We start from the raw sequence: 23349 nt of genomic DNA, 5'->3' as shown, positions 1-23349 counted from the left end.
TGACTGCAATTCCTTGCAGACTTTTCAGTCGTGCATACTTTGCAGCTAAAGCTATCATCATGTCACCATGAGCAGTAAAACAAGTATTACCTGTTGGCACAGGTGATACAGACTCTGCAGCTGCATAGACGTTAAACACAGTCGGAAGCCTTCAAAATAAAACCAACTGTACAAACAATAACCACTGAAATAAAAACGTACAATTACTTATTTTTTCAGAAAGAATAAAATTATTAACTATCACACTGAGTTGGTAAATTAAAGGGCATATTCTTACTTGCATAATAACATATTTTCTGTTACAGTGATCTTAATTTTGAAATGTGTTTTGGGAAGTGGCTTCGAGTTTTGTGTTGGGACACCTTTCCTGTGTCCCCACCCTGAAGATCCACATACACACCTTACTGCAAAACCCCACAGGTGGGACTGCCAGAGGAGACCTGGTCCTGGACAGAGGAGAAGTCTGGACCTAAATGGAGTCCACACTCCCTAAAGGTTTGATCTCTATGATTGTGATTTATTTTTTAGCAGTGTACTTTTTCAGTTTATAGTTTGATGGGTGTGGGCTTAATTTAATTCATTAAAAAGAAATCACCATAAAGTAATAACTTTAGGAAGAGAGCAACGTGTTTATTTGTGTTTCATAAAAGCATTTCTCTGACTGATATGACATACTTACGGAAAGCAAAGATTGTCTCTTCTTGTCTTCTGCTGTTGGGGTGTGGCACTTTATGGAGTTGTTAAAATAGTTAAGGCTCCCGAGAGTAACCATTCTGCAGGAACCTTTGTGTGAATTTTACATTTTATGTTTTTTTTTTCATATGTTGCAACCTTTCTTTCCATTTGAGGAAGTTGGATAGTCAGGATGTGCAGCCACACAATGCCCTCATTTGTTTTTATTTCAACCAGCGCAAGAAAAATAGGTTGCTAGAACAGCTGATCCTTCATCTCTTGAGTTTTTTTTCAGGAATCTAAATGCAATAAACAAAACCCAGATCTCTCTCTCTAATGCTATTACCCTGAACTGGTTAGCTCCAGGTGGAGCGGGCGCTGCAGGCGTCCAGCAGCCGACAGTAGTTCCTTCTGGTGGGTTGCAGCCTCTCACCAAGGCAGCAGAGCCCACAGAGCCGAGCAAGGTAGAGGAAGACAAGTGTCAGCCAAAAGGCCCTGCAGGAACAGGAGATGAACAGGTGAGAATGAAAACTATTCACAGGACACGCAGCATTCTTTTCACTGGATCAATCTATATTACTTTCTGCAGTGTTCAACAAAAGTCATGTCTCCTTTATCCAGTTGTTGTAATTTCATAGTACACTGAGTGTTACTGTAGTATTTGTATGCATTTCTTTCCCCACCAGGCACTGGATTCTTAAGCTTGTGAAGGACACAGAAAATAACCTCTGCTTTCTCGTTTGTCTTGTATCAGGAGTATTCATTTGACAGCTCCTCAGACAGCGAGGACAGTGAAGATGAGGGTATTGGCAAGAAAGACAAGAAGAAGAAAAAGAAGAAGAAGGTGAAGAAAAAGAAGAAGAAGAAGGTAAGCGTGGTTGTAGTCACCCTTCCTCTCGTGTGTGATGAGATGAAATCGTGTCACCACATGACAGTCAGTGGATTCTGTGGCCACTTTAGGGTGTTGCCTTGATTTATGTGAGGTGGAACTTTGCAGAAATCATGAGTTCTGACTTCTGACATGGGAGAAGTTTATTATAGGTCCCACCTCATGACGGCCAGTCAAACAGGAGTTGATCAGGAAAGGAATTATTTGTTTATCAAGCGGATCAACTGTCACTTTAGCTGCGGTTCTCTCATGGCATAACTGGAGTAGGTGTGTGTTTATGCTTGCTCGTGGCGTTTTCTTTGTGTGTTGCCAACTACTTCAGGAGCCCCTCCCTGCTGCTGTCAGTCACACCACATTTTCTAAGTAACGATGACAAAGACTCGCTCTGGAGTGTTTGTAGTGACTCATTGATTAAGACTTTCATTTCTCATTTTCACCAACAAAGGAGTGTAGAAATAAACTATTTCAAAGTTTTCACAAAGTTGGGCAATAACTTCCCTCCCTGTTTCTCCACAGGACTCCAGCTCATCCTCGTCATCTTCATCCTCCTCCTCTTCCTCCACCTCCTCCTCTTCCTCCTCCGATAGCTCCTCAGACAGTGATAGTGAGGTAAGTTAAGGATCGGCATGTGCTGAAGTCATCTGACATGTTTGAATGATCCTATTTAAAACACTGTCCATACATAAAGATAACACACTTGAACAACTCACAAGGAAAATTAGCTTTTTCAGTAATTTTGTCAGCAAAAATATCAATAACTATTAATATTTATCTGTGGAAAAAGTAAGCATCAGAAGCTACTATTGCCCCCGTGAGACAAAACAGCTTCCTGTTAGCAATTTGCAGTCTCTAACGCTGTCTTGCTGAAATCTTTGACCACTCTTCCATTCAAAACTCCTTCAGCTGCAAGATGTTTGACAGTTTTCTTGCATGTACTCTTCATTTCAAATCCCCCCCATTGTGGGGATTCAAACCTGACCTGGGCTTTGATCAGGTCATTCTGTAATCCTCGTTGTCTTCTTTTTGAGCCATTCCTTGATGGATTTGCTAGTGTGCTCAGTATCATTATCCTGTTGGATAATCCTTTAGGTATAACTTTAACTTTCTGACAGATGGCCTCTCATTATATGGGATGCAGAATTCATGGTTGAATCAGTGACTGCAGGATGCCCAGTCCCTGAAGCAGTAAAGCAACTTTTCTGTCTTAGATTCATCTCTTCATAGCACATTATTCCAAAATGTCTGATCTTTGCTTAATTGTTTCCTGGTAAACTGATGTTTAGCTCAAATTAGCTTTTTCCTTGCATGTCTCCTATGCAGCTCACATTTGTGCAATTTCTTTGTGACTGTAGATGCATGAACCAACAGTTACAAGAGTTACCTGTAGATCCTTTGATGACATTTTAAGATTCTTCTTTCTTCTCCTTTCTTCTTGGAGAACTTGTAGTTTTGTTCCTGTGACTCTTATATTTATTAAAATGCAGGAAAAGCTACAACATAATATTTCACATATGCTTGAGTTTATCACCTTTATTTAAATTCACTGTTTCAAAGAAGGCCGGTTGTTATCGTTCAGCTTCACTGGGTTTTTACTCGTTCTGTTTTTTGCATGACGGTAGAAATCCACTGCTTCCATGCAACTCCAGCCTTGTTCTAACATGTCGTACACAAATTGCTGGCATACATACTTTTCAGTCATGGCAACAATGCATGCTGTGAGTATTTGTAGACGACTTGATGCTTGACTAGCTAATGTACTTCTCTTAATGTATTTTTAGTTCGTGTCAGAATATCTTTTAAGCGAGTGAAAGGGACTGCAGTTTTGTTTATGTAAATCCTTGTAAGGTCCTTCAACTAGACTTGTATCCTTGGTTACCAGGACAATTTCACATAAGCTCATTGGCGATCGTTAGCCCATTCTAACTATGTGACCTCAGGTGAGGATATTGTCTCAAATGAACTATACAATCTGTTTAGAGTGTAATTAGAAGGGGAAAAAAGTTGTTCAGAGTAATTTAGGAATCTAAAACTTGCAGTTTTTTAAGTCTTTTGGAGAAATTCAGGGATTAGAACATCATTTGTCTCCAGGCCTGCTTTATTAACACTTTTATCTTTTTAAATAACTCTAAACCAAAGATCAAATATTTAAAGTAAATTACTTTAGTAAGGCCTGTCTTCATGTGACGGTAGTTGTGTGATTACATGGTGTTTTCATTTTCTGAGGGTGTGGGTGAAACATCAGGAGACTCAGGAAAAGCAAGCGATTCCACTCGTACAAGCTTTTGAGACAAAAGGCAAGAACAAAAGACAGAGAGGCTGGCATAGAACAAATGGTCTCCCGCCCACTTGTTCACCTCTGACGGGACTGAGAGCTTGTAAAACCTCAGTGTAAATTTTTTTTATAAGAGCAGAAAAGCTGAAAAGCAAGTGTACATAGGGCTGGAATGCATTTCACCTGGGGCAACAGGTGGTGGCTATAATTTGTTGGATCTGATAATACGCAGTATTCTGAGAGAAGAGGAACACACCCCGAAGAAATGTTTGAAAGACCTTTTGTACAAGCTTAGAAAGCTAATCTTGACCGTAAAGTCATATGTTTATGTAGCTTTATGAGAATAGATCAGATTTCACAAGACATTTCATGTATTTGTTGGTTTGTGGTCATGCTTATCTCTATTTACATAGTACTAGTAGCCTATGCTCATTCATATGCAGTGCTGTATGTGCCATACACGGTATTGTGTGTACATGCCATTTGTTATGTGTTTATATATTCTTGTTATTGTATTATTCTATTACTGGTAGCAGCCACCTCTCCTGATCAAAACTTCATCTGTGTCTATTCTTTAATAGGTAAAAGAAAAGCTCACTTTGCAAGCAAGTTCCATGCATCAGCAGACATACAATAAAATGCATGGATGAAAGAATTACTATTCAACATTTCCTTGCAGGATGACAAGAAGAAGAAGAAAAAGGAGAAGAAGAAGAAAAAGACTGGTGACAAGGAGTATGTCTGGGACAATATCGTCATATCTCAGCCTGGTGAGTGAAATGTTTGTTACCACCCATATGGTCACTTCTAAGAATAGTAAAATTTTTCAGGTGTGTGTTTAGAACCGCCCATAAAAACTTTATCACTTGCATTTAGTTTCTTTCATTCCGTTTAATTGATAAATTAATGTGTTTGTGATTAAAGTTTACTGAATGTTATTGAACAAAACTGCATGACTATAAATTCTCTGTTCAACTGCATCAGTGATCATATGCGATCTGAATCAAGTATTTGATTTTGATTTTTGTTTGTTTTGTTTTTTACATTTTAATGTATTCACTATTTCCAGGACCTGATGGGCAAATTGAGCAGGTCTCTATAGAAGGTGTGAAGCTGGGCCAGGTCAGATAAAACTCAAAGGACTTTTAATTTTAAACATCTTGTTGTTGTAAGACATTAATTCATCTCTGTAATCATTTTTGCACATTCTTTCTTTTATTGCCTCAGGATTTGAGCTCATCAGATGAAGAGGATGACAAGAAGCAAGAGAAAAAGAAGAAAAAGAAGAAGGACAAAAAGAAGAAGAAAAAGAAGAAGAAGGTATTTCGAACTTCCCCAAACCTACAGTACATCAGATTATATGCAGTCGACTAGGACACTTCACTATATGTAAAGAAAACAACACATTGATACATGAAATACATGTTTTATCTTTATCTTACTAAAGTTTTGCTTCCTCTATCGTAGGATTCCTCTTCCTCCTCATCTGACAGTTCTTCCTCTGACAGTGAAGATGACAAGAAGAAGAAAAAGAAGAAGAAAAAGGATAAGAAGAAGAAGAAGAAAAAGAAGAAGGTATGAGTTAAAATAAATACAAGTCTTGGCTGTAAACTGTCACATCTGTCAGTCTTGTCTGTGTAAATGCATAAAAACATCTGAATTGAAATATTGTTTTATTTCTTCCTGATTTCGCAGGACTCTAGTTCTTCTTCTTCTGATAGCTCATCTTCTTCGTCGTCGTCTTCTGACAGCGAGGATGACAAGAAGAAGAAAAAGAAGAAGAAAAAGGACAAGAAGAAGAAGAAAAAGAAAGACAAGAAGAAGGTATTTCAGTGTGGATGTCATTTGTAGAAAGCAGCCTCTCACTGCTTACATTCATATAGTTGCTGTTTGCTGTATATTTCTATGAGGGCTAGAAGGATTCTGCAGAACATTGAGTTAAAATGTAACATTTAAGACACGTACATTTAAGATAAATTGAACTAAGAAATGCAGTTGCACTGTTACAAGATACCTATAGTTTATATTATCATACCACTGACTTAAGAAGAATGGTATGATTTGTATTTTTTTAAAATATATTGCATAAATTTATTTTTTTTTGCATGAATGGCAAACTGACTTTTTTTAATCGATACAGGATTCCAGCTCTTCATCCTCATCCTCTGACAGTGACAAAGACAAGAAGAAAAAGAAGAAGAAGAAGAAGGATAAGAAAAAGGTAAATTTAAAACAGTATTTTTTTAAAGCTTAAATTTAGACAGAAGATTTTCAGATGAGGAGCAAAGCTGCAAAACATGTAAACCTTCATTTCACATGTGACTTTTTTTTTAGTTTCTGTATACAGTAGGCTTACTATTTTAGTATGTCACACATCTAGTCATAATTTTTTTTTCAATCCATGACTAAGAAAAGATTTCTGTTTAAGTCATAGCAGAAAATAACCAATCTCCACAGCTATGTAGACCCTTTCTGCAGAAATGACTGTTGCTTCTGCGCTTGTCAGGGCCTGTTAGAGAACGACAGGACAAGATACGCAGGGCTCTGTTTTAATTATGTCCAGACCTGGGGAATATTTGAATACACGGGAAGGCATTATGCAATTAGAATGCAAAAAAAGATAACAACATTGTGTTAAAGTTACAGGAATACAAGATGTTTTCAGATAACAGATTAGCAGGATTGTCATTTTAGAATACACAAATAAAGAATGATATACTACCATGCACACACACACACACGCACATCACAGAAGATACTTAAGTTAAAGCCAATTTATTGATATTTCTTTTCACTTGTGTTCATGTGCAATGTTTAGTATTGAGATAATCAAAAAGGAACAAAAATAATCAAGTTATGTTCCCTTAATTTTAGTGATACGTGGATTCATTGTAAATAATATGAAGTATAATATTTTAAAGTCTTAAAGCCTTCCCAGCACTTCACATATGTCTGCAGTAGATGAAACCATGTGTAGTCAACTTTACAGGAATGAAAGGTGATCCTCAGACAGCTAAAGGCACAAAAACTTCCCATTGTCTGTGATAAAAGGTGGTCTAAGCTGACATAAAAACAATGATTTCATTAATAATGCTTTTGCCCGAGTGCTTGCTTTGCACCTGGAGGAGAATACTAGCAGTCTTAACACCTCTCTATATTTAATCTTTCAGCTTCATCAGGGTTCAGTGTACAAAGTGATCTTGAGCTTGATTGTTTATGTTCTTCTACAGGATGAGGAGCAGAATGAGCTCAGCACTGCTACTCCTCTGTCTGCAGCAGGTGAGTGTTTCTGCGTTTAACTGAAAAAGACAACAAAAATTGTCACTGCCACCAAACATAGTGATGATCCAACATTGTTGGACTTTCTGATTTCTGCAGATGGTGAGAGTGCAGGACCGAGTGGAGAGGGAGATCAAAAGAAAGACGGTGAAGTTAAAAAGGTGAAATACTCACACACAATTGCACAACACACATGAGCTAGATTTGCTCGAACTCACAGAAAATCATAGCATCTTTTGTCATGACAGGCCAAAGCCAAAGACCTTAAAGCAGGAGAAGGCAAGCTGTCTTCTACACTGGCTGGTATGTGTGACACCGAATGGATGAAAATCCATTAGAGGGTTAGAAAGGTGTCCATGTTTGGGTTGTAATGGCGTTTCCTGTCCATCAGGGGGAGCAGAGGCATGTCCTGATGGCACTGAGGAAGGCCACATGAGTGATGATGAGGGAGAAGGAGGGCAGGAGAAGGACAAGAAGAAGAAGCTGAAGAAGAAGAAGGAGAAAAAGGTGATCGATGATTCACTCTCCGCATTCACTTTACACCATGACTGATCAGCTAGCTATATTTATTTCTAGTTGAACTTTTCTTCATCTGCTTAAAAAATGTAAGACACCTCTCATGTGTTTGACCCAATTCAACACTATGCCAGCCTCCTTGGAGAAATTGTGTGAATTCCATTGCAAGACTGACTGCCAACACTTTTGATTTCTGATTTGGTTGGACAGCACATCTTAGAAAATTAGTTAAGACAGATTCCAACCCGGCTCTGTCGTACCCAGCTAACTCTAATGCAGCTGATTGTTTTTTAATGTGCGTTTCCATTGTTCTAATCCATCATCACCACCATGCGCTGCTGCAGCATTTATGACATGTTATATTCACAGTGGTTTCATAAAAAGGATTTCTGTGTTTTGCAACAGGATTCTGGCTCATCCTCATCCTCAGACAGCGATGATGATAAAAAGGACAAGAAGAAGAAAAAGAAGAAGAAGAAGGTATACAAATGAGTGAACACTGTTTGTCCGCTAATGGACAAGCTGCATCTTAAAAACAAACATGTCATTTGTTGTATTTTGATATTTTTTACATTTGGTACAATGAGGAATAATGAATCGAAAACTCTCAATTTTCTATAGCTGCATTTCTTTCTTAAACCTAAAATGATTGTAGATGTAAAAAAGGATTTTGGTGTTTTATTTGATCCACAGGATTCCTCCAGTTCGTCCTCCTCTTCATCTGATAGCTCCTCTTCAGACAGTGAAGATGAGAAGAAGAAGAAGAAAAAGAAGAAGGATAAGAAGAAGAAGCAGAAGAAGGATAAGGTTTGTGAACTGACAACTCTTCTGTATGTTCCCCATTTTTTGTGCTGTTCTTTAGTGGCTCTGTTTCATTTTGTGCTCAATCATTATTGGTGCTCCTCTTTTACAGGATTCCAGCTCTTCCTCCTCCCCTTGCTCCTCCTCAGATAGTGATGATGACAAGAAGAAAAAGAAAAAGAAGAAGAAGAAGGTAAAAAACTGTGATCACATGTCATATGTTGTTCTGTGATAAATGTGATAAAAGTGTGGTTCAACAGTGAAAATAAAAAGTAGAGTTTTTGAGCTCATTGAAAAAGATGTCCTTCTTCTCATGTTCTTTCTAGAAGTCCAGCTCTTCTGATGACAGCTCCTCTTCATCCTCATCCTCTTCTTCTTCTGATAGTGATGATGACAAGGTCAGATGACTACATGCAAACAGATTTTTCGCTGCTTAGTAAAGGAATGATTTGTAGCTACGTTTAAACAGCTGCACAATTCATCATGTGCACCATTTATTTCTACTTTAGAAAAAGAAGAAAAAGAAAGATAAGAAAAAGAAGAAGAAGAAAAAGAAGGTGAGAATGTGTCATTTTTCTTTTTTTTTTCTCTTTTCCATTTCTGGTGTTTTGTGAAATGGAGAAATCCATATTCCATTATAGTCTCCAAATGCTTAAACCCCGGTAAAAAAGTGAAAATGAAACACCTTGCTCTTGCCAGCAGGACGCCACTGTGTCTGCTGTGTGCTTTCTATTAATGACATATGTATTTTCATTGTTTGTTTTTCTGTCCAGGATTGCTCTTCTTCTTCTTCTTCTGACTCCTCCAGTGATTCTTCTAGTGATGATGATAAGAAGAAGAAAAAGAAGAAGAAAAAGGATAAGAAAAAGAAGAAAAAGAAGGACAAGAAGAAGGTAAAAAAAAGTGGATTTGCTGAATTGCCTCCTGCTTGTAAGTGTAAGTTTTAGCTCCTATCTATGTTAAAAACTACAGTAGAGTAACACATTTCATATATTTACACCCAAGGACTCGGATTCCTCTAGCAGTGATGATGACAAGAAGAAGAAAAAGAAGAAGAAGGACAAGAAGAAGAAAAAGAAGAAAGACAAAAAGAAGGTAGTTTCGTGTGCGATGAAGAAAAATACATTCATGTTTCACTTTTTTCCCCAAAAGCAACATGATGGAGTGCTGCGTGCTTTTGTATTTGAACAGGACTCAAGCTCCAGTTCATCGAGTTCATCTGATAGTTCCAGTGACAGCGACAAAGAGAATAAAAAGGACAAGAAGAAAAAAGAAAAGGAGAAGGTACGTTGGCAATAAAATGATAATAGTATCTGTTGATGTAAGAGAAGAGAGGACTAAATTTTATTGTTTCCCTGCTTTGTGCACAGAGTTCAGGCTCTTCTGGGAGTGAAACTGACAAGAAGAAGAAGGTAGGTTTGCCCTTATTATCAGTTACATGAGAACCTAGTGGCTAATTACAAGCTTTAATGTGTTCTTGAGTCAATATGATCCTCTAGCTGAAAGTTTCACACATATTCCATTCACCTTGTGTAAAGTTAACTTGGTTTTCAACATATAGTATCCTTAATGTGGGCTGTTGGTGTTGATTTCATTCGAGGACTGTCCTGATGCTAAGCAAAGCAGCCAGCCAAAGGTGGAGGGTTCAGGCTCAGGCGGTCGTGGGCTCTCCGCTCCCATCGACAGCACCTCCAAGCCGGCTGGTGCTCCTGTCGTCTCTTACACTTCGCTCCCCGCCAAACCTGTTGTAAAGCTGGATCCTCAGAGCTCCTCATCTGTCTCCAAACCCGTCCTAAAGCTGGTTCCTCAGAGCTCCTCATCTGCTTCCAATCCCGTCGTAAAGCTGGTTCCTCAGAGCTCCTCATCTGCTTCCAATCCCGTTGTAAAGCTGGTTCCTCAGAGCTCCTCATCTGCTTCCAATCCCGTTGTAAAGCTGGTTCCTCAGAGCTCCTCATCTGCTTCCAATCCCGTTGTAAAACTGGATCCTCTGAGTTCCTCATCTGCCTCCAAACCCTCCATCCCTAGCTCGTCCCTGAGTACGGGAGACGGCGCCGCCATTCGTCGTCCTGCCAGCCCCATGGAGGCCCTGATGAACAGCCCGAGGAGGTATGGAGATCGCTCCACTACAACCCTCACCTCACATGACCTGCTGAGAGGCCCGAAGCCTTACCAACAATGAGATGTCATAGAACTAGATAGTTACTGATTAAAAAGAAACATGGCTTACGTAATATTGGAGGCAGTTGAAGGCGATGGTGAGATGTGCTTTAGATATGCTCTCAAGGGCTCTGATATGTTATGTATGCAAGAAAATACAAGATGAGAGAGATATGGCAAGATATGATGATTATGTTGGAACCACAAAGTCGATTTATGGGGGAAATGTCAATTTACAAACAAATGTTTGCTTTGGGTAATAAAAGAGCATGGTTTCAATATTGTGTTGTGTGCTGTGTTTGTTGGTGTTATTATTATCATTAGAAGATCTGTTAGGATTTCACTGACACTGGCTCAGAGGATGTCTACTTTTTGTACTTCTACATCTGAGGTACAAAGGAAGAACTAACATAATAGTCACTGTGTGTGCTCGTGGTTTTGGATGTGAAGATTGATACTGTTGAATCTGAATGAAGATGGAAACAAGAATAAAGCCTCTTACAGATTTTTTACCGATATAAATGTTGCTGATTTAGGTCACAGACAATAAATTATGCTGCCAATATCATATGTAATAAAGTACTGATGGAAACAGTGTACAAAGAATGAACAAAGGGTTGCTTCATTGCTCAGTTCATGTACCTAGTCTGCTTTCTCCTACATTTTCAAAGCTTTGTCATGGTGATAGTGTACCTTCTTTTTAAATAATAGTCATTATATCAACAGGTAGTGTAATTATAGAACATAGAAACTGTTTTAGGAGTATCCAACATCAGTTTTCTGTGTTAGAAAGATCCTATACTGAGCCGCAAAAAGCACAGGTTGTGTCCCAGTATTTTATCATAATTACAACATCCTCTCATAATTCTACAGCTATAGTTAGAGAAACACAGAACACCTAAGGGACTAGTGTGCACTATACTAACAAGAAGAGCACTCAGAGAGCGCAGTACTCAGCCAAAGCTGCTCAGTCGTGTATCATTTCTGATGGCTGAAATCTTGAAAAAAAAATTGTGGCAGAAATCACAGCACTATAGAATGTGTCCATTTAATACAGATGTACCCACAAACAAAATGACCTTACACTGAGCACAGACATCTGTTTTACATGTGTATGTTATGTACGGATACCGAATCGCATGACCTAAATATGTAGCAGGCAGCGGGAATTGATAGAACTCTGAAACCCCCCACAATTTGAACAATTGTTCTTTTTTATCATTTCTGACAGATAAATCCTGATTAGTCTGCAGTGGTCGATTTGTAGTTGGATCGTAATTATGTGATCATCAGCAGGCAGCTGACATAGCACTAACTTCTTGTCATAGTTACAGTGATGCCATGCCGCTATCTCGCAATGATACAGAAATCTTTAACAAATGAGTGGATCCAAACTATAAGCTACATCACTGCCAAAATCTATTCATTTGATCCTTGTGTCATTTCTGACCTTCCCTGAAAATTTCATCCAAATCTGTGTCTGTTTTTGAGTAATGTTGCTAACAAACAGACAGACAGACAAACCAACGCTGATTGTCACATCACTCCACTGAGGCTGCATCTCCTTGGTGGAGTAACAGTCAGAATGTATTCCATATTTTAAAATATTTCACCTCGTTTCTCAAAAATACTACTATAACCAGTTGTGGAAAGGACCTAAGTACATATTCTAAAAATGTGTGCAGTTCCATACTATTATTTCACATTTTTACTTTCATACTAACATTTTGTATACTGCAAAAAGTTTGTAAAAATATCAAAACTATGGAACTAAGGTGTGATAATTTGAACTTGTTTTTACTTAAGTCATTTTATTAAGAATTTAAGAATAATGTTATGAATTTTAAAATAAATGCATTTCAAACGTCCCTTATTCTGTCCTCTAAAAATCCTTAGAGAAGTCTTCAAAAGAAAAAAAAATATTTTTTTTCCGTTTTTTACTTATAGGTTGGGGAAAAAAGGTTTTCAAAACTCAGCAATGCTATTTTTTGCAGTGCAAAACAACATTTTAATGATGTGTAACTATAATATTAAACATTAAATCAGAAACACTACATTATACTTTACATTTTACTTCAAATTATTCACATTAAAAAATGACTCACCATTTTGCAGGTTTGTGATATGCACATCTAAGTTGGGATATTTCCCAGCTACACTTGAATCCAGCTTCCCAGCTGAAAATGATTCACCATCAGAATCAGGCAAGAAAGGTGTTTGGGGGGCGTGGTTTGATCAGGTCACGTGGTTCTAGGTTCGTCAGAGTTAGAAAAGCAGACGCGAGACTTCCGTGGTCACTTGCTCGAAGACGCGCAGCAGCAGGAGTCATAATGAGTTTCGATCTGTCAGAAGGTAAACTCATATTGAAGGCGATTTTGTTTGGTAGCAGTGTTCTGAATGTTACTGCTTGGTGTGGGTTATTCTAGGATGTACCTGAGGAACTAAATGCGAAGCTAATTTGATACGAACTTGATTCTGAAAGCCTTCTTTAATCTGTCTCATTTGAAGCTGTGAAGAAGGAGGATGCACAGAAGAATGAGTTTAAGTTTCCATGGAGCAAAGACAAACATGAGGTAGGACATGTGCATGTAAACCTTCTAACAAAGATGCTCATGTAGTTCCAAAGAGCATTTCAAGACTGACTGACAAGTACAATAGTGTGTGTCTGGATGAGAGCTAAATGAACGTATCCTACTGTTGATTGACGAACTTGTCAAGGCACGTATTAGAAAAACTGACATTTAGATGTTTCTGTTGTAAATCTGCTCCATCAGTGCTGTTTCGCTTTCTGCTCTTCGGCACAGTAGCCAGTGCAATTCTGATTCTGCATTTCGCTAATACCTGGTCTGGATACACAACATAGGCAGTGATTTATTCAGTGTTACAGTTTTAATTTTTTTCCTAGGACAAGGACAAGGATAAGTCTGACAGTAAAGACAAGCCCGGCAGTAAAGACAAGTCTGAAAAGAAGCACAAGTCCAAGAGCTCAGACGGCAAGACGAAGGAAAAAAAGAAAGACAAAAAGGGTGAAAAGAAACCAGGCAACGGCACCTCCTCCTCCTCCTCTTCATCTTCATCCTCCTCCAGCAGTGATGAGGTAGATCTATTCAGCAACTGAGTTTCAAGAATCTCTTGTTTGTTGAAAGTATGAAGCCTCAACATTGTTTTAGTTTACTCCTGCTGGAGCTGTGGAACAATGAACACCAATGGATGGCGTATAACTTTCCCTTGGGACTCGGTAAAGGAATGATTACTCGATTACTAGTTCGTAAACATGTCCAGTTCTGCAGTTTGTAGAAGACTTTGCAAAATGCAATAAAATGCAGCTCAGTGGGTAACATGCCTGTCACACCTCAGTGTAAAAGTAGACAGTGGAACCAGTGATATTTATGGAACATCCACAACAGGTCTTTCCAGCAGTGCCAGTTTTAATCAAATGTACCACACCCTCCTGTGTGCGTATGTTCTATACATTCATAGCTCAAACTGTTGTCAAGTGTTTATCTCCCAGTTCTGCAGGTTCATTTTTTTGTCTGTTGACCTGCAGCAGAGCAAAGGTGTTATCAGCTATGAGCTAAATCCCTTTCTCTTTGTTGGAACATTTTCTCTGAAAAGCCAGAGCAACATGTCTGTCATATTTGGACGAATACTTTCCCATGTGAATGACTGAAGAACTGCCCAGTCCAGGGTGTGAGAGAAGAGAAACCGGTCAGATAGGAACATTTTAATAGAGATGATGTCCTGTCACCTTTGTGGAAGTGAGCATGTTGTTCTCAGCATGCTGTGACCTGACTTGACTCCGTGACCCCCCCCCCCCCCCAACCCTAACCCAAAAAAAAAAAAAAAAAAAAAGTCTGTCATTTGGTGCTCGTGCTGCTGCCAAAAGGATTCATACATTAAAGATTGCAGCTGTGGCACTTAAGACGTCCTTTAATAAATCATGTATCCTTTCTGCGGTAACAGCATTGTCCTTTTTGTCATTTCAGAACTGATGCTTCCTGCAGGACTCGGACTGCTCTTTTAGCCTCTTTATTATCTTGTTCATCGACTAAGGGACTGTCTGTGGTTGTATTGTACCAACTTTTTTTGTAGATTAAAACACAATGGTCTGGTGTAAACTAATCTGATAATTCCTTAAAGTAAATGTTCTGACAACAGCACGATGGCTTCAGGATTCCTCCTTTCAAACATATATTTTCCCCACAAGATGGCAGTGCTGTCCATTTTTAAGGTCAATCAAGCTTTGAAGTTCAAGCATGAGATTAGGAAAGAGTTTTATTTTCAATATTTATACTATAAGAAAATACACAAATACAGACAATGCTGTTTTGTCATTGTGATCAATTCTCAAACTGATATTTATAAGGGTTTTAGGTGCACAGACTAAGCATCAATCTTGTTGAAAAGACAATAAAAATGTATCTGGAAAAAGAATAAATAAATGGATTGCTTTATTGATTAGGCGTTTTATTATGGAAGTGTTTAAGAGGTTGTGCAAATAAAGTTTAAAATGGAAAATCTGGCTCCTAAGCTTAGGAGTCAGATTTTTTACTCAAGTAATACTCTACAAAGTCTCTACTACATTCAAGTGCTCTGCAATTAATTTTTATTCAAATTTTAAAAAAAAAAGTAAATATGACTGATTAAAACCATGTTTTTTCCTCAGAGTGATGTCCTACGTTTTGGACCTACAGATCCTATAATGTGAGATTTGAGGGATATAAATAAGTAGTCAGATGTTGCCATGGGACCGGCTCTGTAGCTGATTTCCAAAGAACAGAAAGCCTGGTCCAAACCTCATCAAAACAGATGCTGATGGATCTGTGAAGCCAACTGCACAAATGTGGGCTCTAGTGCAACAAGACTGGATGCCAAGTGCCAAATATACCCTGTATTAGTTTGCACTGGCAGATTGGCTCTATTATAAGAATGCCGAATTAGCAATGAGCCACGCCTGTTTGCAATTTAGCCTCCAATGGCAGAGCAACTGTCACTGAATTACTTTAACACTGCTGAAAACGTAAAATAGGCAAGTTATGCAGAATGTCCTTTCTCCATTCATTCCAAGTGGCATCGTAGAATTTTATTCACTGCAGACATTGGAGATAACTCGCCTCAAAGGACTTATTTACACACGTGGACAAAATTGTTGGTACCCCTCAGTTAAAGAAGGAAAAACCCACAATTCTCACTGAAATCACTTGAAACTCACAAAAGTAACAATAAATAAAAATTTATTGAAAATTAAATCATCAAAAACAGCCATTACTTTTGAATTGTTGATTAACATAATTATTTAAAAAAACAAACTAATGAAACAGGCCTGGACAAAAATGATGGTACCTCTATAAAAGATTGAAAACTATTTGACCAGAGTGACATGATTAACTCAGGTGTGTCATTTAATTGACATCACAGGTGTTTCCAAACTCATAATCAGTCAGTCTGCCTATTTAAAGGGAGACAAGTAGTCACCCTGCTGTTTGGTGAAAAGGTGTGTACCACACTGAACATGGACAACAGAAAGCGAAGGAGAGAATTGTCCCAGGACATCCGAAAAAAAAATTATAGACAAACATCTTAAAGGTAAAGGCTATAAGACCATCTCTAAACAGCTTGAAGTTCCTGTGACAACAGTGGCTCATATTATTCAGAAGTTCAAGACCCACGGGACAGTAGCCAACCTCCCTGGACGTGGCCGCAAGAGGAAAATTGATGACAAATTGAAGAGACGGATCGTTGGAATTGTATCCAAAGAGCCCAGAGCAACCTCCAAAGAAATTAAAGGTGAACTCCAAGGCCAAGGTACATCAGTGTCAGATCGCACCATTCGTCGTTGTTTGAGCCAAAGTGGACTTCATGGGAGACGACCAAGGAGGACACCACTGCTGAAAAAAACTCATAAAAAAGCCAGACTGGAATTTGCAAAAATGCATGTTGACAAGCCACAAAGCTTCTGGGAGAATGTCCTTTGGACAGATGAGACCAAACTGGAGCTTTTTGGTAAGGCACATCAACTCTATGTTCATAGACTCAAAAACCAAGCATACGAAGAAAAGAACACTGTCCCTACGGTGAAACATGGAGGAGGCTCAGTAATGTTTTGGGGCTGCTTTGCTGCATCTGGCACAGGGTGTCTTGAAAGTGTGCAAGGTACAATGAAATCTGAAGACTATCAAGGCATTCTGGAGAGAAATGTGCTGCCTAGTGTCAGAAAGCTTGGTCTCAGTCGCAGGTCATGGGTCTTCCAACAGGACAACGATCCAAAACACACAGCCAAAAACACCCAAGAATGGCTGAGAGAAAAGCGTTGGACTATTCTAAAGTGGCCTTCTATGAGCCCAGATCTGAATCCCATTGAACATATGTGGAAGGAGCTGAAACATGCCATTTGGAGAAGACACCCATCAAACCTGAGACAACTGGAGCTGTTTGCTCATGAGGAGTGGGCCAAAATACCTGTTGACAGCTGCAGAACGCTCATTGACAAATACAGAAATCGTTTAATTGCAGTGATTGCCTCAAAAGGTTGTGCAACAAAATATTAAGTTATGGGTACCATCATTTTTGTCCAGCCCTATTTCATTAGTTTGTTTTTTTAAATAATTATGTTAATCAACAATTCAAAAGTGATGGCTGATTTTGATTATTTAATTTTCAATAAATTTTTATTTATTGTTACTTTTGTGAGTTTCAAGTGATTTCAGTGAGAATTGTGGGTTTTTCCTTCTTTAACTGAGGGGTACCAACAATTTTGTCCACGTGTGTATATTAGTTTGTGTGCAGATTGCTTCTTAATAGGGGTAAGGGGTAAATATTTCATGAGGGTCATTACGCTAAGATGACCCAAATTGCTTTCCGCTTCAAGACACTAGAAATTTACAAGACTAACAGAAGCAACAAGTGCAAATAGTCTTCTCAGGGCCCTTTTAAGATTATAGTCAAGATCTTACAATATAAAAAGAAAAACAAATCTTTCCTTTTAGCAAGCACTTGGTGACAGTAAAGAATAGAAACTCCTTTTTAACGGGAAAAATCTCTGACAGAACCTGGTTTAGGTTGGGCAGTCATCTTGCTCGACTGGTTGGGGTGAGGGGAGGGAAAAGATGAGCAGTAAAGAAACGACACAAACCTTTTGGGCCTTCACAGCAGTGTGGTAGAAGTTTGATTGGGGTCATCGGGTGGGCACTGTTCTTCCTTGGTGTTTCATTGATAGACAACACCTCCAGAGAGCTGAACAGTGACACCTGGCGTCACTCTTGTTTACTCGTGCCGGCTCATGCATCTTACTGCCCAGTTCTGATTCTTCGTTTTCAGCCAGAACCACATGCTGGTCCACTCAGCAGCCTCTGCCAGTGACCTGATAACCTGTTCTCTGAATCCCATCCATTTCAGCAGCCAGGTGGTTAATATGGCCCAAAGCCCATGCAGGCAATGCCCACTGGTGTTCTCCAGCCCTTTAGTTCTGCTTCACTTGCTAGATCAGACTACTTAAAGTGCCTCTCTGGTCATTAAATAATTTCTCAAATTGTATCTCACTCTATAAAATTTAAGCATTTAAATTTTCTTTCCCCCTGAAAATAACATTTTACTGATTTTGATATGATTCTACACTGTTGCTAAAATACACAAATTCAATCAGGATTTCTACTCTGAATAAGGACAATGACACAGAAAACAGCAGCTTGCACATTGACAGGGTTGCTTCCATAAGTTTGGGCTTGTTTTGTATAAAAAAAAATCTTAATGTTTTTGAGACTGTCAAGGCTGAAATGCTCAGCCATAATGTTGACTGGTTATTTCTTTCTTTTAAAAATATAAAAATAAAAAAGCCCAATATAAACATGTTAGCAAGCTTAAAAAAAAACACTTGCCACTGGAGGGCATCTTGAAGTGTTTTTCACTCATACACTTTGCTAACTGCATCCTCCCATGGCACTGTTAGTTCTGTGATGAACACAGTCTTTTAGTGGGCTGACCAAATGTCTGGTCTAGATCTGCTATCATCCTCTAATCCTGGGCTGTATCCAGTATTCTGGATTGTTTGCTTGCAGGTGCACGGTTTGGTAGCTCTCCTGCTGGTACAAAGGCCCAGGAGTTGAAGGAGAGGATTGTTGTTAGTGCTCCTTTCTTTCAACACTTGTGCCGGTGCCCTTGCTTTGGGTTGCTGTACTGTCAGAGACAAGTAACTGAGATAAATACACTGTCCCTCCAAAATAAATAAATAAATAAAAATGTTCACACTCTAATGTTTCACTGGACTGCCTTCAGCTCTGAGAATGACACATGTTCACTGTAACATCACTTTGATAAGCTTCTGCAATATAAAAGCATTTATTTCTGTCCAGAGTTGTATTAAAATTTTCTACCAAGATCTTATTTTAATGATGGGAGAGCTGGACCCCTGCGCAAAGTCTTTTCCAGCACATCCAAAGGATTCTCAATGGGGCTGAGGTCTGGACTCTGTGGAGGCCAATCCGTATGTGAAAACGACGTCTCATGCTCCTTGATCCATTCATTCTCAGTGTGAGCCCCATGAATCCTGGCATCATCATCTTGGAATATGTTCATGCCATTAGGGAAGAAAAACTCCATTGATATAAAGACCTGGTCATTCAGTATATTCAGGTAATCAGCTGACCACATTCTTTGGGAACATAACATTGCTGAACCTGACCAACCCCAGATCATAACTCTAACCCCTACAGGCCTACAGGCTTGTAGGGACTAGTCATGATGAGTGCATCACTTCATCCACCTCTCTTCTTGCCCTGCTGCCCCCATGACTGTGGAACAGGGTAAATCTGGACTCATCAGACCACATGACCTTCTTTAATTACGCCAGAGTCCAATCTTTATGCTACCTAGCAAATTGAAGCCTGATTAGCCTCACTGATCAGTGGTTTTCTTAGAGTTACACAGCTGTTTAGTCCCAATCCCTTGACTTCCCTTCACAGTGTGTGTGTGGAAATGCTCTTACCTTCACTATTAAACATAACTCGTCTACTGTTGATTTCCTACGATCATCTAAGAGTTTGTTTCAAACACATTTGTTCCTCAAAGATGACGGTTCACCACTATCCTTTCAGGTTTTAATAATGTGTTGGACGGTTCTTAGCCTGATTTTAGTAGTTTCAGAAATCTCCTCAGCTGTTTTCTTTACTTGATGCAGGCCAGTAATTTGACCCTTCTGAAACAGATTAAAATCCTTTCCATGACCACTGGATAAATGTCTTCCAGCATGATTGCTTAAGAAATGAGAGGCTAGTCACTGCATCAGCTGGGGTTAAATAAGTTGGTGCCAGTTGAAACAAATTTATCACTGCAGTAATTATCCAAAGGAAGGCTACCTATTTGCTGAGTTAAATCCAAGTGGCGTCTTTTTTTGGACAGGCAGTGTATATGCACTATGTCTCTGTGTGCTCAGATTAGACTAAGTTTGGACTCCAAGAAGGACGAATGTTGATAGAAAATGCAGCAGTGAAGCACTAACTGTTTTAAAGTTGTTGTCTTTTTTTTTTTTTTTTTTTTAAATCCATGAGCTGTGTGTCTGTGCCACTGGTGCTGCTCCAACTGCTGACCTTGTTTCTAAGGAGCCAAAATTAGTGGGCCAAATTAGAGTAACTAGCTTCCCCTTGCTTTTGCAACACCTGCATGCACCTGGCCCTTTCAGCTCACACACACTGTCTTCCCCCGAATCTCTCACTTCATTATACCTCATGCTGTTACATATTACTGGATTATTTTTAGACACTACTGATTCAGTATTGTACTGTATAAGCATCATTTTTACTGCTGTAGCTGTTTGAGGAGGACGTGTGGAAACTATTTTGCACACTGTGTGGGTAATTTTGTTTTATTGAAAATGTCTTTTTTGGAGTGTAAATCTGTAGAAAAAAAGTCAGAAAGGTGGAGCAAAGGTGGCATAAAATGGACATATTCAAGTATTCATCAGATTTAATCCTTCTGCAATAAAAAATATCTTAGGGCAAAGGTGATTACTGTCATGCCAACAAGGGCCCAACAGCTCAAGGAATACGTAATGCAGCACAAAAACAAAGGATCACTCTACCTGACATCAATATTCAAGTTGTGGTGAACTCCAGCCAGGACTGTCAGGAGAAGAGAATTACAACATTTAGCATTGAGGATCTCCTTCAGGTCTTCTGAATTTTTTATGGCGGCGCAGGAAAAAGAAAAATGGAGCGGTTTCAGAAAGTAATCAATAATAAATCAAGCATGTATCTTTCGGAGCTGCTGAAGAAAGCAATTTAACCCATTCATCATGCCGAAACCTTTATTTTATTTATCCTGTAAGGGAATATTGAAGGGAGGAATCAGTAAGTGATTTAGAAAAATTTGACTCGTGATGAATTGACTTGGCTACGAGGTACATGATTTAGCTGAGTCATGGCTGCCAAAAATGGTTGTCTCATCAGAATAACATGGTTTCTTTGTGTTTAATGATTTTTGATTCATTTTTGTTCATTAAATTAGCATGGTACATATGGATTTTCATGCAAACCCAAATCTATTTTAATTATTTTAAAAAAGTTCAAGTCTTGTTTTCTTCAAATGATTTGACGTGCTCTGGTTTCTGCTTTTTAAATATGAGTATCTGCAACTTTTCTTTGTCCTATATGATAGTATGGTCAGTATGCCATTCAACACTATTGAACACCACTGACAGGTGGACTGAACTTCATTGATTGTTTTGTTACAATGGCATCTTGTCAAGGGGTGGAATACATCAGGCAGCAAGTCAAAACTCAGTCCCCGAAGTTGATGCGATAGAGGGAGGAAAATGGAAAAGTATCTCTAAAGTAGGAGGATTTCTGGAGTGTTCCCAGTATTTAGTGGTTACCATTTTAACAATCCTCTCCCCATACAGTAGGATAATAGTGAAAAGTGGCTAGAATACTATCCAATGTTGAAACAACACTGCGGATACAGGTCTGGTTATTCGAGAGTACCTACCCAAAGTGGTTCAAGGAAGGGCAACAGCTGAACTGACAAAAGGGTCACGGAAACCCATAGCTCACAGATGAAGAATGGATACACAGCTTAATGGACACCAAATACTGCACATCACCAAAAACACACCATCCCCACTGTGAAGCATGGTGGTGGCAGCATCATTCCGTTGGGATGCTTCTCAGCAGCAGTCCCTGGAAGGTTTGTAAAGCTACAGGATGAAATGAATGCAGCAAAGCATAGGGAAATACTTGAATACAACCTAATGCCGTCCGCAAGAGAGCTGTGAAGATTTGCTTTCCAGCAACACAATGACTTGACGCACAATCAAAGCTGCACAGAAATTATTTAAAGACAAGGTGGATGTTGCAGTGTCCAGATATGCAAGGCTGACTGGGACCTATCTTAGTTATGCAACCACTCAGTTTTACGACTTTACTTTGTACAACTTCATTTTCACTTTGACATTAAAGAATACTTTTTTGTAAATTTGTGTCAAAAAAGCCACAACTCTCTCAATATTGAAAATAATTAAAGAGGGAAAACTTCCAAGGTTCCAAGGGGGGTGAATAGTTTTTTATTGGCACTGTGTCAGATATATGCTCATTAGTCTCGGATTCAGAATAGTTCTGTACAACATTAAAACATTCTGCGTTTGGGTGACAGAATTCCTTTCCTTCATGTATAACACCACACTCTATGTACCACTTCAGACTTTTAAGATTTGACCCAGTACATTTGATATATTTTTCTTTTTTCTTTCACTCTGATGCAACTTGCATATACATCACAAAGGTTTACAAGACCATTTTCAAGAGGGGCTGAGGATGCTTCTACAGTAAGTTTAAGTTCGTACAGAAAGAGAAAGAGAGAGACAGATGAAAAGACAGGGTGATGTAAAGACCTCAGGGTGTCCTTAAGAAGCTCCAGCTTACACCTTACTTGTCTGCTGTGGCAGTTAAACCTCTGAATTGCAGCCGACGGCTTCGGGGCAGACGAGGGGATGGAGGGATGAGTGGATGGATGGATGTATGGGTCACTGCCCCCAACATGATTTTCCCTTTGATTTTAATTCTGAAAATCAAATCAGGGAGAAAAATTCAACCTACTGCAGAAACAATGTTTTTCTGTTTGATATTTTAATACCACGAATCTGTGCTAAAACCAGGAGTCCAGTAAGGTAGAGAAGATGTAAGCAGCCATTTAGTGCTGAGGTGAGCTAAGTGTGATCAGTGGATCAGAGTGATGAGGAGCCTGAACATATTGTTTGATGCACTTTCTTTGGAGGCTTTCTTTAATCACACTGAGTAGTTCCTTTATCCTAATTGGGGGAGAGAATTCAGAACTACTTCAGTCACACTTTTTCCCTTTTGATGTTTGGATGCTTTGAAACTGTGCTTAGACCAGTAGTCCAGGGAGATAGAAAAGATGTAGGCATCCGTTTAGTGCTGACTAGAGATAAGTGTGATCAGAGTGATTAGAGGCCTGAACGTATTGTTTGATGCACAGTCTTTGGTAGCTTTAATCACACTGAGTAGTTCCTTTAGCCCATAGCTGCTAGAGGTTCTCCCTCTTATGCTGTTCTTTACTGAACAATTCCCACATATTTTTCAAATTAATATTCGACCACTGTGAAAAATTTGTCAAAAATGAGCCCATGACATAATTAGAACATGCTCTGTCATCAAGGGTTTAATTAGCTGTAACTTGTTCACAATATCCTTTTTCTTTAGGCTCCAAGATGACTATTACCTACTGACTTTACATGTACAACTGAAGCACAAACTAA

General features: G+C 39.0%; 2 protein-coding genes across 3 annotated transcripts; both read left to right on the top strand.

Moving 5' to 3' along the window:
• The first annotated feature begins 376 nt into the window (after nt 1-376).
• Nucleotides 377-10865, top strand: LOC110960612 (cylicin-1-like). The gene is made up of 24 exons (XM_051958189.1): nt 377-495; nt 1033-1190; nt 1427-1540; nt 2078-2170; nt 4513-4603; nt 4903-4955; nt 5061-5153; nt 5301-5408; nt 5529-5657; nt 5974-6054; nt 7064-7112; nt 7212-7273; nt 7361-7415; nt 7504-7619; nt 8034-8108; nt 8322-8435; nt 8542-8622; nt 8756-8827; nt 8939-8986; nt 9203-9322; nt 9435-9524; nt 9621-9713; nt 9800-9841; nt 10030-10865. Exons 1-24 carry the CDS (start codon nt 474-476, stop codon nt 10606-10608), a joined length of 2538 nt encoding a protein of 845 aa, XP_051814149.1. The 5' UTR covers nt 377-473; the 3' UTR covers nt 10609-10865.
• Nucleotides 10866-12846: 1981 nt separating this feature from the next.
• On the top strand, nt 12847-14746 carry wu:fb18f06 (protein FAM133). Of its 2 annotated transcripts, none has more exons than XM_022207900.2 (4): nt 12847-12938; nt 13095-13159; nt 13498-13683; nt 14573-14746. In XM_022207900.2, the coding sequence occupies exons 1-4, from the start codon at nt 12917-12919 to the stop codon at nt 14576-14578; spliced, it is 279 nt and encodes a 92-aa protein (XP_022063592.1). In that variant the 5' UTR covers nt 12847-12916; the 3' UTR covers nt 14579-14746. The 2 variants fall into 2 exon arrangements, with proteins under 2 accessions (XP_022063592.1, XP_022063591.1); XM_022207899.2 differs by having other exon boundaries at nt 13492-13683.
• Nucleotides 14747-23349: the final 8603 nt, after the last annotated feature.

The sequence above is a fragment of the Acanthochromis polyacanthus genome, chromosome 13, assembly GCF_021347895.1.
Source record: "Acanthochromis polyacanthus isolate Apoly-LR-REF ecotype Palm Island chromosome 13, KAUST_Apoly_ChrSc, whole genome shotgun sequence".
In the NCBI taxonomy this organism is placed as follows: Eukaryota; Metazoa; Chordata; class Actinopteri; family Pomacentridae; genus Acanthochromis; species Acanthochromis polyacanthus.
Note: the sequence above shows the minus strand (reverse complement) of the source record. Positions and strands in the feature narration are given on the sequence as shown.